Source organism: Sminthopsis crassicaudata, chromosome 2 (genome assembly GCF_048593235.1).
Source record: "Sminthopsis crassicaudata isolate SCR6 chromosome 2, ASM4859323v1, whole genome shotgun sequence".
Lineage (NCBI taxonomy): Eukaryota > Metazoa > Chordata > Mammalia > Dasyuromorphia > Dasyuridae > Sminthopsis > Sminthopsis crassicaudata.
Window position 1 is genome coordinate 315,963,418 of NC_133618.1, and position 20,723 is coordinate 315,984,140.

The following is a 20,723-nucleotide window of genomic DNA, read 5'->3' on the forward strand; positions in this document are numbered from 1 at the left end:
GAGACTTGATTATGACATGCAATAAAAGTTTTGTTTTATTTGTGGTTTTTTTAATGTGTGCCAATGGAGAAAACAAGAACATTGATCCCTAAAAATTTGATAATGGTATAGAGTGGATGGGTGCATATTGGGTTTGAAATTGATTTTTGAATAGGAAATTATATACAGAAGTTTTGGAGAAAAGGGTTACAATCTCAACTCTGTGACTGACTAGTTGTATAATTTAATTTAAACTCTCTGGGCCTCAGTTTTCTTACCAAGAAAATTGAAGGAGAATTAGACAAGTTCCAGGGTTCTTTGGCTCTCTGATATTTTTCCTACTTCATAGGTTTTGTGTTGTTTTTTTCCCCTGCAGGGTCAACCTTACCTTCAATTATTACAATATATACCTTTTCTTTTTCCTGAACTTATCAAATTTCTGGTGTCAATATATACCTTTTCTTTTTCCTGAACTTATTAAATTTCTGTGTCATTTGCAGGTGAGTTCCTGCAATTTGTATTGTATTTTCTGTTACATTCATTTTTAAAATTACCTTAGTAAACATCTCATTGTTCTACTTATTCCATTTGAAGAATGCTAGAAACTTTAGCATACCTTTATGATGCTTCCACAAAACCAATATTATAAAGGGAGAAATAATGTTCTAGCCATTTAAAAGCTGTTGGTTTCCAATAAATGGATAAGTTCATAATGATCCCTTTATGCATAGCTCACAAATTATTTTATTACAGTTCTTCACTTTAAAATAAGCAATTAATAAAGCATAGTAAAAAATGAGAGGTAGTGTGTCCTGTTGACCAGACAGCAAGCCTAAATGTCAAGAGCAAGTTGAACATAGTAGACTGGCAGTTTCATGTGTAATCATCTTCTTTATTATACTGTACAATGAAAATGCTTGTTTTATTCCATAAATTAAAAATTAATTTTTAAAAAGAAGCAACAGCTTTATACTGGATTCAAGTCCCACTTCTTATACCTACTGGCTTTATGGTTATTTAATCTCTCAAATGTTCCATACAAATTCTTTAAGTTTGCAGGGAATGGTAGGGTAGGAAGTTTCCTCACTGGGACTTCTCCTTGCCAATGGGTGATTTTTTTTTCCCTCCAAAAAGTTAATTACCCTCTATTTGCTGTATTTTTTATAGGCCCCAGAAAAATTGTAGGAGAAGTAGTAATATATAAATAGAATTCCTATGGCATGTATGTTTGAATCAATTTTCAAATAAAACAAAGATTATGAAATATTAAAGTGTCAAATTTATTTCCTATACTTATTCAACTAAATTCTTATCAAAAAGAAAAATCCTTCCCTTTTTTTTTTTAAGGCAGGATCTGAGATCTTCTGAGATGATAGGAGACTTAAGTTTAGACTCCCTCATGTAAAGAAGTTTATTTGTGGCCCTTTAAGAGGGTTAGTTGGAGCTTCCAAACCACCCCTTACTACCTTTTACAAAGTTTTGATTTGGTTTTTAACTCTATTACAAAAATGTAATGCCAGTATATTCTTTCCTTTTTATAGGGAGAAAGATTGAGTCATGCAGTGGGTTGTGCTTTTGCAGCCTGCCTGGAACGGAAGCAGAAACGGGAGAAGGAGTGTGGTGTGACAGCCACTTTTGATGCCAGCAGGACCACATTTACCAGAGAAGGCTCTTTCCGTGTCACTACAGCTACTGAGCAAGCAGAAAGAGAGGAGGTCATGAGGCACATCCAGGACACAAAGAAAGGTATGGTCCCACTGTTGAGCATTATTCACAAGTACACAAACTTGGGGAAATCCTAGACAAGGTGTTGAAATTGGTGGCTGTGTTTGACAGATTGATGCCAATACTGTTCGGAGAAAAACTTTTCTCTGTGTCCTTTATTAATTAATCACTTGAACCTGTTACCTAGATAGTAATGACATTAGCCAGAAAAGACACAGTTGCCATCCCTTGTATTTTAAGATGATATTTATGATGATTCTGATGATTAGTCCTGGCTAGAAGAAGAAATGCAATATAGTAGCAGATAGACTTAAGAAGTTATGGATTCAAGGCCTGTTGTAATACAGACAAGTGCTCCCAGCATCTCTTTAAAACTATGAATAACATAGATTATCCTGGCTTAGTGGGTAGGGAAGCACTGAGCTTTCAGCCTAGAATTGCAGACTGAAGTTGCAGTTCTGTCACTTTCTATATAACTTTATCTCTTTGTTCTCTTTTTTCTTGTCTGTAATAAGGGGCCTAAATGAGCTCTGCAGTACAACAGTGCAGCAGTCTCTTGAGCCACTATTCTTGATCAGTAGAGGGAATTTCCATCCTAAGAGCTCCTCACCTCAGAGTAGTCACAGAAATATTTGTTAGAAAGCTTTAACTCAGGAAACTTAAGATCTAGCCTCATTACTGGGGATTCAGAAAGTGTGGATTAATCATTTGTATATCAAACATAGAATAACATCACATCACACACTGTTAATCACACACACTGGAAAGGAACTGTTATAGTAATAAAGGATGTAGTGGCGGTTCACAGCAGAACAACTTGACCTAAGCCTGTGAGGCTTAATCTCCATCACTTTAGCTGCAGATCCTATCAGTAGTAAGACTTCAGTGAGATATCCCTGCTATCACAGATGCAGTTTTGTGGTAGTAGAATCGATAAATTCTCACTGAAACTGAACTTACTTGGAATTTTGGGATTCTTACCCCAATGATTTTAAAATACCTTCATTGCCAGATTAGAATCCTTTTTGGAAACCTCTATGATGAGAATCCATGTGTAACTGCTTTTCTTCATGTCTGGCTCATAGGCAAGTTATAATTGCTTATCAATCATAAAAATGGAACTACAAGATCTAAATTTGCTTCCAATTTTAAAATCCTGTGATCTTGAAATCTATTTTTAGGCTTGTGACTTTTTTTTTTGTATGAGAAAGATAAGCCACACTGCTACACTTTTATAAAATTTAGAGGATGAAGTTATCTTTGAAAGAGTTTTAACTCCTTAGTTATGTGGGCTTTAATTATTTTGAAGAAGGCTCAACATTCCTTTTGCTTTCCCAAGCTGAAATAGATGTGAAGACTTCGGTGGCTTCATCAGTAACACCCAGTAACTCTGTCCCATCCCCATCTTCTCCTACCTCCCCAACTGCTGATACCACTGCCTCCCTTGAGATGAATAATCCCCATGCCATCCCTCGACGTCATGCACCAATTGAACAGCTTGCCAGACAAGGTTCATTCCGAGGCTTTCCTGCCCTTAGTCAGAAGATGTCACCTTTCAAACGTCAGCTATCTCTGCGCATCAATGAGTTGCCTTCCACTATGCAAAGGAAGACTGATTTCCCCATCAAAAATGCAGGTAAGATAGAATCTGCCTAGGTTTACAGCACCACTAATAATAGTCATTCCTTTAATTTCTCAATTGTTTTCTGATTCTCTGCATTAATAAGGAGCCTCTGCCAACCCTATCAGATTAGTTGCTGGTGTTGTCCTTTGTAATTTTCCAATGAAAGAAAAGGAAACCAGAGAAGGGGATTGTTTTATTTTATTTCCCTTCCTATGGAGAGATCTGGGAAGGGTGTGTCAGCCTCCTGCTAAAAAACAATAATCTGTAGTTTCTTTTTTATGTTCCATTTGATAATCAACAAGGGTAGATTAAAAAGACTTGAGAAATAAGTACAATTAAATAGAGAAAATCAGATGGACTCAGATTTTGGTCCTTTTGATATTCCTCCAAAAAGATGGAGGAAGAACTTAAGATTTCAATCTTTAAAACTCCTCATCCGCCATGGGGGGGAGGGGCATATAAGCTCATATATGTTGCTTATATATACAAGCACCCATCCATTCCTCCCTGTCTCTTGAATTTTGCTCAGTTCCTGTAGTAGTATGATCTACATTGAGTCTTAAATTATCATATCTAGTTAGTCTTTGATAGGTATCCTTCAAAAACCAGAGGCACTCTCTTCTTAGTTACTGTTGAGCTTTTATTCCATTGTGATGTAGGGAAGCTTTTTTGTTCAAGATAATCCTCTAATGGATGTATTCTCCATGGAAGTGGAAATCTTCAACATAAAGAAGATCCAACTCACTTCCAGTTGATCAATGATGGACAGAGGTAGCTACACCCAGAGAAGAAACACTGGGAAGTGAATGTAAATTGTTAGCACTAATATCTGTCTGCCCAGGTTACATGTACCTTCGGAATCTAATGCTTATTGTGCAACAAGAAAATGGTATTTACACACATGTATTGTATCTAGGTTATATTGTAACACATGTAAAATGTATGGGATTGCCTGTCATCGGGGGGAGGGAGTAGAGGGAGGGGGGGATAATTTGGAAAAATGAATACAAGGGATAATATTATAAAAAAATATATAATAATAAAAAAAGATAATCCTTTAATGGTATGCAAAATAAAATTATACTATTATAGTTCTCTTTTGAAACCAGCCTATCTGTTGGGAGGTCCTAGGTATTCAAGATATCTCATTTACTATATTTAGTGGTGAGAGAAGAGATAGATAGGGATGATTAGCTTCAATTCACTGACGTTCAGGATAGTTCACTAATTTTAACAAAATCACAGAGGTGGATTATAGAACCCAGATTAAGAGAGTCTCTGGGCTCTGCTCTCATGCTCAGATTACTAAACCTTGCTGTTTGTGAGCCCAGAAAGCCTTGACAGTATACACTTATGGTAACCTTATTATATTGTTCCTGAACTGAGTTCAGAACACAGACCACTGGGAGATCTATGAAGACAAAAGTAACTTCTAGATTTATCTATCCAGATTGGCCAGGAAAAACACATCTCTCTTGGGAAATGAGAAAATAAGCGTAGCATTTGGAGAATTTATTAAAACCAGGCAAAATATTGAGCTCAGGTGTATCACTTGAGTTTTACTTTTTCCTGTCAGAATAAATGTAGTCAAATATATTTTCAAAATTATGCTTCTTAACACTCTCTTTGGGGATGACGGATTACAGCTTTCTGTTCCAGTGAGTAGTTAATGTTAGTTCACCCTTGTGTTGATGATGGTGTGTTTTAGTATTACTCATCTTTCCAATCTTGAATAATTCTCTGATTTCTAGTGCCAGAAGTAGAAGGGGAAGCAGAGAGCATCAGTTCCTTGTGCTCACAGATCACTAATGCCTTCAGCACACCTGAGGACCCTTTCTCATCTGCCCCCATGACCAAACCAGTGACAGTGGTGGCACCCCAGTCCCCTGCCTTTCAAGGTTGGTCTTCTCTTATGTTTAGCAGTCGGAGTATGGCATTCTCTCACTCTTCTTTCTACCTGCATGTTGATGATCTGAGCTTTCTGAAGACCAGCTAATTCAGTCAATTTCCTCCTCCTGTTTAAAAAGCATCTTGTGCTTTGTGGTTTGCTTCATTCTTTCTGCAGTTTGAGTTTCTCATTTTGCATGTATATCCTCTGTAATGTCTGTCATCACATCCCCTAAATTAGGGCTTCTTAAACTTTTTCTACCCCTTTTTTACCCAATAAATTTTTATATGACCTTGGCTTATAAGTATATAAAATAGGCATACAAATCAAACATTTACAGATAATCATAATTTCTCCACTCCCATATTCAGTTACAAGACTCCATATAGGGTTGTGAACCACAGTTTAAGAAGTTAGGTGGTTTAAATGACCTATATATTTCTTGCCTTTTCATCTGCCTTTTGATTATTGAAGATTACATCCTTTAGTGCATAGTGGATTTATATCTTATTTACATCCCATGAATTTCTAATAAGTTACAAAATCAGGATTGTTTCTGATTATATACTTTGTCTGAGTGGATATTAATCTGGGCACTAACTTACTGGGAGAAACATTTGAATACACTCTGCCTGCTTTCAGAAAGAGGCTTATAGAAGATGCCTCTAATTTTCTACTTTGAATTATTTTGTCTTTTGTGACTGATGAGCAAAATAATAATAATACATTAACTTCAAAGTTTAACTGTGGTTCCTAGTGATACCAAATTGTCCCTTGATTTTTAATTACTGGACAAAGAAATGAATCTTTACAATTTGCATTACAACTTTTAAAAGCTAGCAGTAGAACTTGCTGTCATTATTGTCTCTCTGTGTCCTTTGAGAAATAGCCTAGAAAGATTTAATTTGGAAATCTAACTTGTACATTAGACCATACCCCCCAAATCTTTCAAAACAGTTCACAATATATCAATTACCCCTTTTGTATATTTATTCATTTTTGTATTTCTGTATTTAAAATATAGACAAGAAAAGTTCCCCTTAAAAGTTTTATTTGCTTTAATTTATAAAAAGGAACCTGTGGTTGTAATCACATGGTGCTTTACATGGAAAAACCAAATGGTAACATTCCCCAATTTCTTCATACTTATTAGAAGAGATATAGGAAGAATATTGGAATCATTACCTGGAAGGAAAGGAGCAAAGGTTGGGAGAGTTTTTTTCTACTGTGGAAGATAAGGAAGGAGTAAGAACCTGTATGTATGAAAACTTCCAAAGAGAAAGAAAAAGCTTCAACATTACTAGAAGAAAAATTATAGTAAAATTATTAAATTGGAATAGACTAGGCCTGTGGAACAGGATGCCCCATGAGTAAACGAAAGGGCCTACCAAGTTCTTAACTTATGGTTATATATGTATACATATATACACACATAGATATAGGTAGGATTATATGATATAGAGCCTGGAAAGAATAAAAAAATAGGAACTATTTGGTCTTTGTGGAAAGTAGTACTAGAGAGAAACAATGTCTCTAATCTGTTCTTTTCCAAAAGACTATAATTAGAATGGGAACATTTTGATGGTGTTTACACTGATTTTACTAAGCTTACTAGAAGAGTAGTATTTCATCTGATGTGTGCAGTTTTTGCCAAAATTGCTAACAAAAAAAAGCTTTTCAGTCTTGTGTCCATTTGTTATGCAAATACTGCATGTTGGCCTAATTGTACCTGCCCTTAGTCATGTGCACATTTTGCATGAATTAACTCCATTGATGTTGTCTGCTCCCATTTTAGCTAATGGCATTGACCCTGCCTTCCATGTGTTTGCTGCTAAGCCAGCCCAAACTGCTCTAGCACCCACAGCATTACCTGTTCGTGAAACCAACCCTTGGGCCCATGCCCCTCCTGCTGCTAACAAGGAAGTTGCAGCTACACATCCGGGTAAGGCAGACACAGATGTTGGTGAGGATCCGGGGATCAGCCATTTGATCCTGGACTAAGACCAACCATGTATTTAGATGGGAAAGGGGAAGCATAGCTTTAAAAAAGTTTCTCTTCTTGGAAATAATCTGATCTGAAGATGATGTGATACAAAAGAAGAAAGCAAGAGGTTTGATATTTTTGTGAGAGTGATGGTCTGATGAACTTCTGACTGAGGAGCCTGAAAGAAAATTTGTCACCAAGACACTGCTCCCTCCCAAACAACAAAATCAACAACTAAGGGATCCCTAGTAAGTTGTAGAAATATGTTCAGAGGCATCAAGACATTAAGCAATTTTCTTTATTTACTGAGAAATCTAGAACAAATGGTTATTGTTTGTCCTTCATTCTCTAAGAGGATCATGACATCAAGATGGGGATGCTATGATGTGCAAGTGAATTGAAATGAGGGTGTACTGTGCAAAGTCACCAGCCTCACCCTCTCCTCCAGAACCATCTAGGTCCAGTGGCACAGGATGCCATGGGAGCCCTTGGCCTTTTTTTCAATCTTAAAGAATCTACCTTGGCTCTTTAGGTTATTTTCAAACTTGTTTTTGTACTGAGGATAAGCTGTGGTCACAGGGGATCTTTGTCAGATTTTGGGCCTTTGGGACTTGTTGGCTCAGAGGCTGCTGGAACTGTTCTGACAATACATTTTAATGCATTTTCTTTCATCCCTCCATAAAAGCTTCATATTCAGTGACACAAATGTCTAAAAGGATTTTTTTCTATAATATTGATTGTTAAAATAGCCCTGGTTATCATAAGAGAGAAAGAATAAACAGAATCAATTAACATTTCTGATTATTTCGTTTACAGGCACAGAGTGGGGCCCTTCATCCGGAACGGCCTCACCAGGGATCTTCCAAGCCGGGCATCGGCGCACACCCTCAGAAGCTGACCGATGGTTGGATGAGGTGTCCAAGACGGTGCGGGCCCAGCAGCCCCAGGCTCCAGCTGCCCCTCTGCAGCCGCCTCTTTCCCAGGCACCCACCTTCCAGGGAAGTGCTTTTGCTGGCTCTCCGCCTGTGCCAGTGGGCGTGGTGCCCCCTATGCAGCCGGCCTTCGTCCCTGCCCAGACCTACCCTGTAGCCAACGGGATGTCCTATCCCTCCTCCAGCGTGCCTGTGGTTGGCATCACGCCCTCACAGATGGTGGCCCACGTGTTTGGCACCGCGGGCCATGCCCAGGCGAGTCTCCCCCACCAGTCCCCCGGCTTGGCAAAGCAGCAGACATTCCCTCAGTATGAGCTGAGCAGCGCCACGGCCAGCCCTTTCTTCAAGGCCTCTGCCCAGCACCTCAACGGCTCTGCTGCTTTCAATGGGGTAGACAGTAGCAAGTTGGCCTCAGGGGACAAGCCCTTGGAAGCTTCTGCTCCCACTGACCCAGTGGATCCTTTTGAAGCTCAGTGGGCTGCATTAGAAGGCAAGTCCAAACAACGCACTAACCCGTCACCAACTAATCCTTTCTCCAGTGACTTACAGAAAACATTTGAGATTGAACTTTAAGCAGTCCTTGTGGCTCGTGCATATGGTCTGTCTTTTAGGTGAGGGAAGTGGGTTAAATGAGCAAGGGGGACTTTCTTTTTCTGATTAGCACACTTTTTGGTAATCCCAAAGGCCCTCGGGAACACAGTGCAGGAAAGAATGATTTTTAAGAAAATTGCTTTTTAAAAATCCCTACAGATGGCCCTGTCCTGCAGTTAGGGTTAAAAGAGTCATAGAAATGTGCCCCTCCCCTGTCTTTCTTCCTCTACTGCCCACGTATCCTGGAGAAACAAAGTGGCTGAAGAGAAGGAGCAGAAAACTGAAGCCCATTTGCAGGATGCAGAATGTAATGGAAAATAATTGAGATCTACCTTTGTTTTTCAGTACATCTGCCTGCTCCTCCCATAGGAAAGAAGGAGCAGCAGTAACAGAATGTGCTGCCTGCCAGGATTAAGGAGTAAGGGGAAGAAGTATCATTAGCCCAGCAAAAGCTATCTTTTTTGGGGAGAAAGGTGAACTTCCACCTTAAGTAACAATGGATATATATAAATATATATAAATATATTACAAAAAAAGCCAAAATTTTTATTTTTATGCATTTAGAATATTTTAAATAGTTCAATATTAAAAAGTCATAAGAGTTGTAAGTAATCTTGCCAAAGGGAAAGGAAGATTAGCTGTAAGAAATTGTATATAAGATTGATTTATCATTGATTCCTATCTAAAGTAACCAGAAAAAGGAGGTTAGAGAGTATGACGAAGGGGATTCCTAATTTGTTCTATAGAATACCTTGTAAGTAGCACATTGCAACCACAATCATGAGTCATGACCAATAAAGTTCCTAGGTGATAGTATTCAATAAAGACAATGAAAGAGCAGTATTGTCCTGGCTTTCAAATTACTGCAAAATTCTATTGGATCTAAATTACAAATAAATACATATACACATGTATGTGTATAGACATGTATGTTATACCCATATACATGTATACATATATATACAAATATAGTCTGTATTTTCTGTATTGATGCTCTTTCCTTGTATTGATCCTTCCCGTGCCAGTTACAGAATCAACCACACGACAGGGTGGCTGGGTCCTTATTTTACCAGGTGGACCTCTGACCTCAGATTTACTTGCTTCTCCATCTTTAGTGAAGATTTGGGGAGGTGAGAGATCCTGCTTCTTTTAGCTTTTCATGGTTTTTTTGTTTGGTCTTCCCTTATCTGTTTGGATTATTGAAAAACTCATCAGCTACACCTATTGGACCTCTGGTAACACAAAATCCCATCTCATTTAATTTTACTTTTAAACGTTGGCCTTACAATCAAATGTAAGTTACACAGACACAGACACACACACATAGACACACACACACACACACATATATATTTGTACTGATGACAGTTTATAATCTGATTTAACAGAAATAAATGTTGGTGGTAAGAAGCTGTTGCCAGTGGGATTGTTCTTTCCCCATTTCTGCTCTAGAATGTCTATCCATTCTTTTTCTGTTTTCTTTTTTGGCTGATTATGTCCTGGGCCTGCAACAATCCATAAACTCTCATGTTGCTGTGGGGAAAAAATCTTTTATTGGGTACCATTTAGAGTCATAAATCCACTACTTGTTTTGATTCATAACCAAGTAAACATGGGCCAATCCTAGATCTTTCTCTCATTGGAATTTTCATTCAGAAATTAAACTCTTTCACACATAAATAGGGACAAGATCATAGTCTTGTTAACTTTACTTCTGGTGGTCCCTGGCTAGAGTTTATGATCACTATTGTCCTTGGTGTCTGGCCTGAGTACAAGAGTTATGTGTTGAAACAACTTTAAGAAATTTGGTACACACCTGGAAAAGTCAGAATTTAACCTGATTACTTGTCCTGCCCAGGGCAGATATTCTGCCTGTAATTTCAGTGACAGTGGAGACATGAACATAATAACTTTCCTTATGCTGTATTGGTTTAATAGACAATCACATAAATATAAGAAAATTGACTTTATTTTCCAATTTCTATAGAATCTGATATGTAAAAAGAAACTGATAATATAGTCCCTAATAGCTAATATTTTTAAAGTATGTAAATTATCTCCACAGATCATGTGTTCTTCCTGGAATGCCAGAAGAAAGGTAGAATGAGAAATAGTCAATCATGATGCATTGGTTCCATTTCCAATCAGCTATGACATTGTCAGAAGATGAGAGCTGATTTTTTTGAAGACATACCATGTCTAGGGTTTTTGTCTCCACTTGTAGACAAGATTACAGGTGCTCTGCCAATCTTATTGGGATTTAGCCATATGGATTAACTGTGGCGATTGTGTTCATCCTTCTGTTAACACCCATATATACACACCTGGTGCTCTTACTATTAGTTGTGTTCAGTGTTCAGAACACAGGTACTTGGAGATTTCTGCTTTATTTAGTTCTGTTCTTCTCAGCATCCTTAGGGTATGAGACAGCTTTGGGTTTATTGAAACAGTTTAACCTGGATCTATGTAAGATGACCATCAAGAGAAAAGGCAGGTGCAAAATGATCAAGGATACAAAGTCCATGTTCCAGATGAAAGAAGCAGCCTCACACCCTATCCCTCCAGAGAAAGTTTTAAGGTGAGTTTATATGATACCAGAAGTCATCTAAACTGCAGAACATTAGAACTGTGAAAACATCAGATTCGGCCCCAAAGAAAAGTCAGTCTTGGATGCAACAGAATTGTTGACCCTTATACAAACAAGCAAGTCATGTACTCAGATGGACCACACCTCAACATCCATTTAGCTAACATTAGTAATGCAAGACATTGGGAATAGCAGAAATTTTCTTCCAAAAAAAAATATAATAAGAATGTAATAATTCTCTCCCCTAGAGCTTGCTGTGAGAAATAGCAGGCTTCCATTTTCATCTAAGCAATCTCATTACAAAATGACTTCTTGTTGTGTCTGAAGAGTAAACAAAGCAGGCACTGGTGATTAGGGCAGGAGCTTATCCCTGCTACTACTGCTACTACAGTAGCTTTCCAATTGATGGGTTTTTGAAAATGCTAGTTTGCTGCAGAACAGACAGTTATGTTTTATCTCTGCCCACCCCCTTCTAGTTGACGTGTCTTTCCTCTCCCCAGCCACAGGTTTGGGGATCTAGGGCAGGAGATACCTTTATCCCTGTTGCCAAACGGGACGGGCATGAGGCTGATAGCGGGAACAGCTGGCACAACAGAAGCTAGAGTAGTAGTCATTGCCACAAAGCTGGGCTTGCAAGATCAAATCACAATTGGCGAGCTCTGGCTGGTCGATGCATTCCCTGGCAAGGTCCTTTGGCTGCTCCACAGCTTCTAGGACAAAACAACCTAGGTTATATAGAGGTTACCCTATAACCTTCCATTTCAGTTCACTGAAGGCCCAGTAGCCTAATATTCATTTGCCTCTTAACCTTGTAAATTCCAGAAAGGGTCATTATGTAACTCCACTCCAAGTTCCAACCTAATTCTCTCATAGACCTAGACAGTGCTCTTAATACTTCCTCCTGAGTTGCTTCCAGAAAACTAGATGCTTTGCAGCTGACCCACCCTCTCACCAGGTATATGAGATGGAGAGATGATCTAAAAGAGAAGAAAACTATAACTTGGTCTTTCAGAAGAGTAGGAAGGCCAGGGTAAGGACCAGTCTCGATAGTATTTTAAGTAGACAATGTTTGGTATGGTAGGGTGTGTTCCCTCTCTCCTTCTTTCAGAGTTCAGTGTTGCCTGCTTGGCTCTATCGTAATCCATCACTGGAAACCTCCCTTACTTCCTGATCTTAGCACTATTCTTTCCCCAAGCCAATGCCCTCAATGATTAGCTTTTAGATATAAAAGTAATATTTTGTGCTTTCATATACACAAATGTATTGTGATGCAGATCATTGTGTTTCAAATTAACTTTGTTGTAAATTATTTCAACTTAAGACTCTGTATTTAAGCTTCCAAGTATTTTTCTCAAGTGATATGGATATCTCCTCATAACTCAAATATATCTACATACAGACTTATTTCTACATAAGTGCATTATGCTGTATTATCTGTACATTAGATATATGTATACTCTGTATACATTATATACAAAGAAGGAAGGAGAGAAAAAATTGGATTAATTGAGAGATGGGTCTGATTTCATCTTGCTTCCCTTCATACTTACTGGGCTCTAGCCAGACAGAATGGCTTTCACTCTGTCATATTTTGCATGCCTAGGATGGGTATTTGTAACTAGCCATGGGATCCTAAGCAAAGCACAACAGAATAAGGGAATTAGATTAAAGGATCTCTAAGGTCTCATACAATTCTTTGTAAATCTGTGAATTTTCTTCTCCCTTTTATGATTCCTCCTTATAGAAACTTTAACCACTTATATTAGAATATGACCCTCCTCCCTCCTCCCCCCCAAAAAAGGCCCAACTCTCAGAACTACTTCTGAGGGGTCTTTGTAAGATCACTGTAGTACCCAATTCCCCATTTCTTTTAGTCACCTATTCCATTTGAGCCTATGGCTAAATTGGGGAAGAATATCCACTTCCAGCTGCTGCTCAATAAATATCCACTGGAAATAACAAAAACACCATTCTTCACTTTTAGGTCTAGACCAGTCATGTAATTTTAACTGTAAGGAATGCAACCATTTGAGCTCTGAGGTTTCTTTTTAGAGAAAGTAGGGATAGCTAATTGGCCCTATCTAGTTAGCCTTACTTAATGATTAGATTAGTTTTGGAAGTTGGGCTTATTATCAGGGCCAACCAATGACCTGCTTGGGCTTTTTGTTTCCCCCAAGTTTTGAGTTTCAAATTCTATTCCTCCCTCCACTACTCCTTCCTTGAGACAGTAAGTAGTCTGATATCAATTATACATGTGCAGTCATGTAAAACATTTCTATATTAATTATTTTGTGCAAGAAAATTCAGAAAGGAAGGGAGAAAGAAAAAGGAGGGGGAAAAATTAAAAACTTAGAAGTTTCAGTCTTTATTCAACAACAGTTCTCTTTAAGATTATCTTGGATACACCAGCCCTGAAGTCAGGAAGATCTGAGTTCAAATCTGGCCTCAGACATACTGCCTGGCTGCGTGACCCTGGACAAGTCACTTATCCCCACTTGCCTCAGCAGTATATATCTTGAATAAATCAGATGGATGGATAATTCTGAGAAGAGCTAAGTCATTCATAGTTCTTCAACATACAAGATTGTTGTTACTGTATATAGTATTCTGATTTTGCTCACTTCATTTTGTATCAGATCATATAAGTTCAGTTTTTTTTCTAATTATGATTTCTTGTAGTGCAATAGTATTTCATTGGAATCATATACTACAATTTGTTCAGCCATTCCTCAATTTATGGGCATCCCTTTAATTTATGAGTTTTAGCTATCCTAAAAATTGCCACTATCTTTTTGTATAAATAGGTTTCCCTCCTTTTTTTTTTCCCTCTTTGTGATAGAGACCTAGCAGTGTTATTGTTGAATCAAGGAGTATGCACGGTTTTATAGCTGTTTGGGCTTAGTTTCAAATTGCTCTCCAGAATGTTTGGGTCAGTTCACAGGTTCACCAAGAGTGCCTCACAATGTCTCAGTTTTCCCATATGCCCTCCAACATATATCATTTTTCTTTTTAGTCATATTAGCCCATCTGATGGGTGTCAGTTTGTAGCTCAGAGTTGTTTTAATTCCCATTCCTTAATGGTGATTTAGAGCATTTTTTCATTTTATTATCTGATTTTTTTTTAATCTGAAAACTGCCTGTTCATATCCTTTAACCATTTATCAATTGGATAATAGCTTGTGTTCTCATAAATTTGATTCATTTCTATATATATTTGAAAAAAGATACCTTTGTTAGAGATACTTGCTGTAAACATTTTTCTAGTTTTTCCTTTCTAATTTTGGTTGCACTGGTTTTATTTATATAAAACTAATTAATTATCAAAATTATTTGTTTTACATTTCATAATGCTATCTTTATCTTATTTGATCCTAATTTCTTCCCTTATCCATAGATCTGACAGGTAAACTCTTCCATGCTGTCATAATTTGCTCAAGGTTATCACCCTTTATATGTAAATCATATACCCATTTTGACCTTACCATGGTATACAATGATCTATACCTACTTGGTCTATACCTACTTTCTTCCATATTATTTTCCAGTTTTCTTAGCAGTTTTTGTCAAATAGTGAGTTTTTGTCCCAAAAGCTCGGATTTTTAGCTTGTTCTTCACTTACTACAATGTATTCTGTACCTAATCTATTCCAGCGATCCAGTATCAGATTAGCCAGTATCAGATTGTTTTCATTATTATCATTTTATCAAACAGTTTGGTATGGTTAGACCATTTTCCTTCACATTTCTTTTTCATCGATTCTCTTGATATTCTTGACTTTTTATTCTTCCAGATGAATTTTTAAAATAGTAATTTTTTTTAGTTCTCTAAAATAACTTTGATAGTTTGATTGCAAAGGAACTATTGAATTATCATTTTTATTATATCGGCTTGACTTACTCATGAACAATTAATATTTTTCCAGTTGTTTAGATCGGATTTCATTTGTGTGAAAATTGTTTTCTAATTGTATTTATATAGTTCCTGGGTTTGTCTTGGCAGGTAGACTCCCAAGTATTACTTTGTATTACTCAAATATTTATAATACCCAAGTATTGCCCAGGTAACTACAATTACTTTTAAAAGTGTGCCCTCAGACATGACAGAGCTCCCTCTCCTTCTTGTCTCTGTGTTTGAACATAAAATTGGAGTGGACCTCGTATACACAGAGATGAGTTAAAATACAGAATACACCTTCACAAGGATGTAGGGAAAGCTGAAGAAACTTTTAAATGCTAAAATATCATTTCATATTTTGACTAACAAATAATTGGCAGACAAAGGACAGTTTCTTTCTCACAGTGGTGTGTTACAACCCTGGCTCTTCCACTGACCAGCTAGGTAAGCTTCAGCAAATTACAGTTACTTTGGTCCTCAGTAGCCTCCTTGATAAGAAGATGGTAATAATAATGGCCTTCTTACCTACCTGGAAGGTTATAGTGAAGATCAAATGGGTTTGAAGAGTGCTTTGAAAAGCATATTATAATATATATATATATATATATTTTAAAATTATTTCTCAGCCCAGATCCTACCTATTTCCAGAAACTATTGGTTCACTGTAATGGAACATTATAATAAGACACTAAATACCATTGCAATTTCTTGAAATGAGTTTTCTCTAAAAACAATAAAATGCTAGGAGCAGGAACTCATCCCATCCTCTTACCTGAAGGCCTAGGACGGATCACTTTCACTTCTGTACTGCGGCTGACCGCCTGAGTCTCACTATAGGCGCTGCAGGTATAGGACCCTTCATCACGGGCTTGTGTGTTGTTAATCACCAAGGTTCCATCCTGGGACAGGTGGATGCGGTGGCCATCACCTTGCATGGGTACCCCATTTCTATTAAGGAAAGAAATCTTGAGGTTATGGTTCTCTGTGGGGCCCTAGCCTTTGGTGCCTGGGGGAAGGTCTGTCTGGATGACCAAGCCACAAGCACTGATATTTCCCCAAAGAAAATAGGCCAGTTCTCCAAAGTAGGCATCAGATATCTTCTGTTAGACAGAATTTATTTTAAAGAGTAGAAAGAAAGCTTATTCCCTCCTTTTAAGGAGAACCTTCTCATCTAAAGGTCATGACAAGTTTCACATAGTAGAAACATCACAATAATCTCAAAGCAAATCTGTTGTATTGATTCATCCTTTGAAGCCCCTCGACCATCTGTCTTTCTCGTTCTAGATCCATTGCCTTCACCTCAGTTCAGGGGATAATCTCTTTCCAAAGCCTTCTAATTGGTCTCCAGTCTCATCCCCTCTCCAATTTGCAATTCAGACACTGTCAGAACACATGTTCTAGTGTGCATCTCTGACTGTGTTATACTTGACTGTTTTTTAAACATTCCATTTTTTAAATAATAAATTTAAGGTTTATTTATTAATAAATAATTATCTTAATAATTAGATATTATTTAGATATAAATCTAAATAAATAAATCTAAAAAAGAATTGGCAGTGCAGGTTTTATCATGCCCTCAAAGACAGCAAGAAACATAATTTCATGGGATGTTGATAAATATTAGGGTTGTAATAAATATTTGCAAAAGTATCACATTAAAATAATTGCATTCTATACCAGCTTCTATTGTGGAGAATGAAGAAATGACACTGTAGCCTAGGACAAGTCACAACGTCTAAAAGCCTTAGCTGCTTCATTTATTCTACAATAATAAAAATATATCTGCCTCAAGGCTTTTGTGAGGAGAGCATTTTGAAAACCTTTAAGTGCTGTATTAATGAGTTACTATAATTATCAGAATAAAATGACAAGCCTCTCCAGTATTTTTGCCAAGAAAACCTCAAAAATGGGTCACAAAGATTTGAACATGACTGAAATAAATGAACAATAATAATTACAATTATTATCACTTACACTAGGCAGGCTAATGATATAGCATCTGGGGAGGTGTGACTCAGATACAACGGAATTGTTCTGATCATTTTGGAGGAAAGAAAGAAGCCCTAGCCATGTTGTGGTCCATGTAGACCTTTGACCCATCTCAAGTGTAAAAGAAGAGGATGGACAGAAACAGGGCTTAAAGGGATATGTACCTGGACCATCTCACATTTACATTGTCTCCTATCACCACACAATGGAGCTGGGTGTCTTCTCCCTCAGGTACTGTAATGGTGGATTGTAGTCCTATAATCTTCAGCTCCCCTGCAAACAAATAGGGGATTTCATCACACTTCATATAGAGTGCCCACTCCAATCCAGACTCCTGGTGTCCTTCTATGTGACATCTCAAACTCAAATGAAAATGAGAGTTGCTACCCTCTCTGTCCTGGTCTAGTAAGATAGACTTGTTCTCCAGAGTAAATGAATAGCTCTGACCCACTACTACCACCAAACTTCTCAGTATCCACTATTTTGCCTTCTGCTCTGGGCTGCATCCTAATCCCACTCTGCCTCTACCCAAAATTCTGAGCTGGACCCAGCGCTGGTCTCTTTCTCGTCCATTGAAAGCAATGCAGGTGTAGAAGCCACCATCCTCCACGGCAACGCGACTGATGACCAGGGAGCCATCTGGCTGCTGTTGATGTCTGCAGATCAAGCATAGATGTTATGTTCTTTAGGCCCTGAGAGGCAAAAGGTCCAGAAGGAAGGCAGAGCAAAGCCATTTAATGCAAGTGAACCAAGTAGTAATCACATTTAAGAAAGAATCTCTGAACATCCCTCTTCTCTTGGTCAAAAACCACTTGTGACTATGTACAATATGGTGGATCCTCCAGTTGGCTATCATTTAATATACCTGAAATACAGCTTTTTTTGTTTAAGAATGAAAATTTCACATGACATTTTTTTTTACATTTTATAATTGGTCTATAAATGAATTTTCAAGTGACTTCTAGTTTTTGCTTTGCTCAAATAAGTGATTTTTTTTTCTAGTCAGGAGTATTTTCATGTCTCCATCCTTATTAATCTCTAGCATCTGATAATTTGACACAGGGAGATGCTGTTGATATCAAAAGTCATTTTGATGATACAGTCAGAAAGAAACAGTATTCTCAATGGTTGTCTACAACTAGTACCCAGAAGTTAGTGGCAGATAAAGCATGAGCTTGGAATCAAAAAGACCTGAGTTCACATCCATCCTCAAACACATAATAGCTGTATGACTCTGAGCAAGTCACTTAAACCCTGGTGGCATTAATTTCCTCGTGTATAAAATGGGGAGAATAATAGCAACTCCCACTCAAAATTGTTGTGAGGATCAAATGAGATAAAAATTGTAAAGTGCTTAGCACAATACCTGCCACATAATATGCTTTATATACATGTTATTTTGTTATATATATATATATATATATATATATATATATATATATACATATATATATATATATATGTATATATATATATATATATATATATATATATGTAGAGAGAGAGAGAGAATACATATGTACTCTATATATACAGTAGTAATAGTGGTAGTGATGGTGCTCTGAGTAGGAGGGAAAAAAAGTAAGGCTTCCCTCAACTATTCCATCTACAATCCTAAGTTCCTTGGGAGAGCCATCAGGATGGATGACAGTTCATGAAGTTGCCTTGCAAAGTACAGTGATTACAGAACTCTTTCTTGGATGCTGAGCCCATTAGGAAATAGGCAAAGGTATCACTTTTAGTTCCCATCACTCTCCACTTAGAGCTGTAAATAGAAAAAAAGACATTAACTAAACTTACCTGGGGGAAGAGGGGGGCCGTCCATCCTTCTGCCACTCAATGACAGGGGGAGGGTAGCCATACGTTCGACAGGGAAGTTGGACTCTCTGGCCTACACTGGCATCCACCACTCCTGGCTGGTTCTTGTCAAAGCTCAAACTGTAAAACACAAGCATCTTATGTAAAAATGTTCTCTTGTATCGTTCCCTCTTCTCCATTGTCCCCGGTACCACTCTAGTCTATAGTTTCATTACTTCTGGAACTAAATACAGTCCCTTTCCCAATCTATCTTTCACTTCCTCCATTATTTTGTCATTTCAGGTTATATGAAACCATAATAAATACAAGAATTATTTTTTCTTCCAATTTTAAAAAAATGCTATGTGACTGGGAAAGTCACTTAACCCCAATTGCCTCAGGGGAAAAAACCTATAAAGATTTTTACAAATAAATCAAAATAAATTTGAAATCTAGCCTATAGGAATTTACATGAAATAATAAAACCACTTTCTTTGGGTAATGAAAATTGAATTAAATGTTTCTTCAAGTTATATCCAGTTATTAGTTTGAGATTTTGGAGGGGTTGGGATAGAGGTAAATGACATAATGGATAGAGTGTTTTCCTTAAGATCAGGAAGATCTGAATCTGAATTCTGCTTCAGACATGTACTAGTTTGTGATCCCAGGAAAATCACTTAACCTTTCAACCTCAATTTCCTCATTTGTTAAATGAAGTTAATAATAGCATCTTTTCCCTAGAATTGTTGTGAAGCTGTATATATATATATATAAAGCACTTAACCTTTCAACCTCAATTTCCTCATTTGTTAAATGAAGTTAATAATAGCATCTTTTCCCTAGAATTGTTGTGAAGCTGTATATATATATATATATATATATATATATATATATATATAAAGCACTCTACAAATCTTTTTCAAAACTATATAAATATGAAGATGGTAGAGAGATAAAGAGTCTAACTTCCCACACACGTTAATGAAGATCTAGAAAAAAATGCCAGACTAAATTCTAATTGGGAAAGCCAAAAAATCAAGAGTGAATAATTTTTCTACAGACTTTTAGAGGGAGACTGGCCATGAATTCCCAATGGTAGTGATGATGAAGCAGGGGAGTAATATTCCAGTACCCAGAGACTGAAAGAACCAAGACAGCACAAGAAAGAGACCCCAGGGGATCCCTCAGCAAGCACTAGCATGGGTACCATCCAACAGTTCTGGCACTCATCATACAATATCAACTCACAGATCCAGGGCAGGATGGTGGTAAACATTTGTCCTCATTGTATTTGGAAAGCATGTGGTAGCTGGACAGTTCTTTTTTTTTTTTTTAATTATAGTTTTTATTTACCAGATGCATGAGTATTTTTACATGTTAAATATACTCATATTAAAACATATACTCATTTTTACATGAGTGTGTGCATGAGTATTTTTATAGCATTGACAATTGCCAAACCTTTTGTTCCAATTTTTCCCCTCCTTCCCCCCACCCCCTCCCCCAGATGGCAGGTTGACCAATACATGTTAAATATGTTAAAGTATAAATTAAATACAATATATGTATACATGTCCAAACAGTTGTCACCAAAAATATTTTTAAGGATTGGTTTTCTTCAGACAGTTTTTGTGTTTTCTTTTCCAGCTCTCATTTCCTTTCCCCACTTTTCTTTTAACTCTCTTTTAAGATCCTTTTTGAATTCTTTCAAGAGTTCTGTGAGATGGAAATCA

General features: G+C 37.2%; 2 protein-coding genes across 10 annotated transcripts in view; one reads left to right on the forward strand and one right to left on the reverse strand.

Annotated features, from left to right (window-relative positions):
• Positions 1 to 10,133, forward strand: part of NUMB (NUMB endocytic adaptor protein) — a 178,309-nt gene extending 168,176 nt beyond the window's left edge. For 4 of the 6 annotated variants that reach the window (XM_074290081.1, XM_074290083.1, XM_074290082.1 and 1 more), the window contains 5 exons: positions 1,521 to 1,725; positions 3,044 to 3,340; positions 5,080 to 5,226; positions 7,012 to 7,158; positions 8,017 to 10,133. In XM_074290081.1, coding sequence (XP_074146182.1) covers positions 1,521 to 1,725; positions 3,044 to 3,340; positions 5,080 to 5,226; positions 7,012 to 7,158; positions 8,017 to 8,705 — 1,485 coding nt within the window. In that variant the 3' untranslated portion in view covers positions 8,706 to 10,133. The remainder of the gene's footprint in view (positions 1 to 1,520; positions 1,726 to 3,043; positions 3,341 to 5,079; positions 5,227 to 7,011; positions 7,159 to 8,016) is intronic. The other 2 variants (XM_074290085.1, XM_074290086.1) reach the window with 1 other exon arrangement.
• Positions 10,134 to 10,639: 506 nt separating this feature from the next.
• PAPLN (papilin, proteoglycan like sulfated glycoprotein) overlaps positions 10,640 to 20,723 on the reverse strand; it is an 81,220-nt gene continuing 71,136 nt past the window's right edge. For 3 of the 4 annotated variants that reach the window (XM_074290076.1, XM_074290079.1, XM_074290080.1), the window contains 5 exons: positions 18,994 to 19,131; positions 17,722 to 17,849; positions 17,358 to 17,466; positions 15,977 to 16,152; positions 10,640 to 12,020 (listed from right to left, as the gene is read on the reverse strand). In XM_074290076.1, coding sequence (XP_074146177.1) covers positions 11,845 to 12,020; positions 15,977 to 16,152; positions 17,358 to 17,466; positions 17,722 to 17,849; positions 18,994 to 19,131 — 727 coding nt within the window. In that variant the 3' untranslated portion in view covers positions 10,640 to 11,844. The remainder of the gene's footprint in view (positions 12,021 to 15,976; positions 16,153 to 17,357; positions 17,467 to 17,721; positions 17,850 to 18,993; positions 19,132 to 20,723) is intronic. The other variant, XM_074290078.1, reaches the window with a different exon arrangement.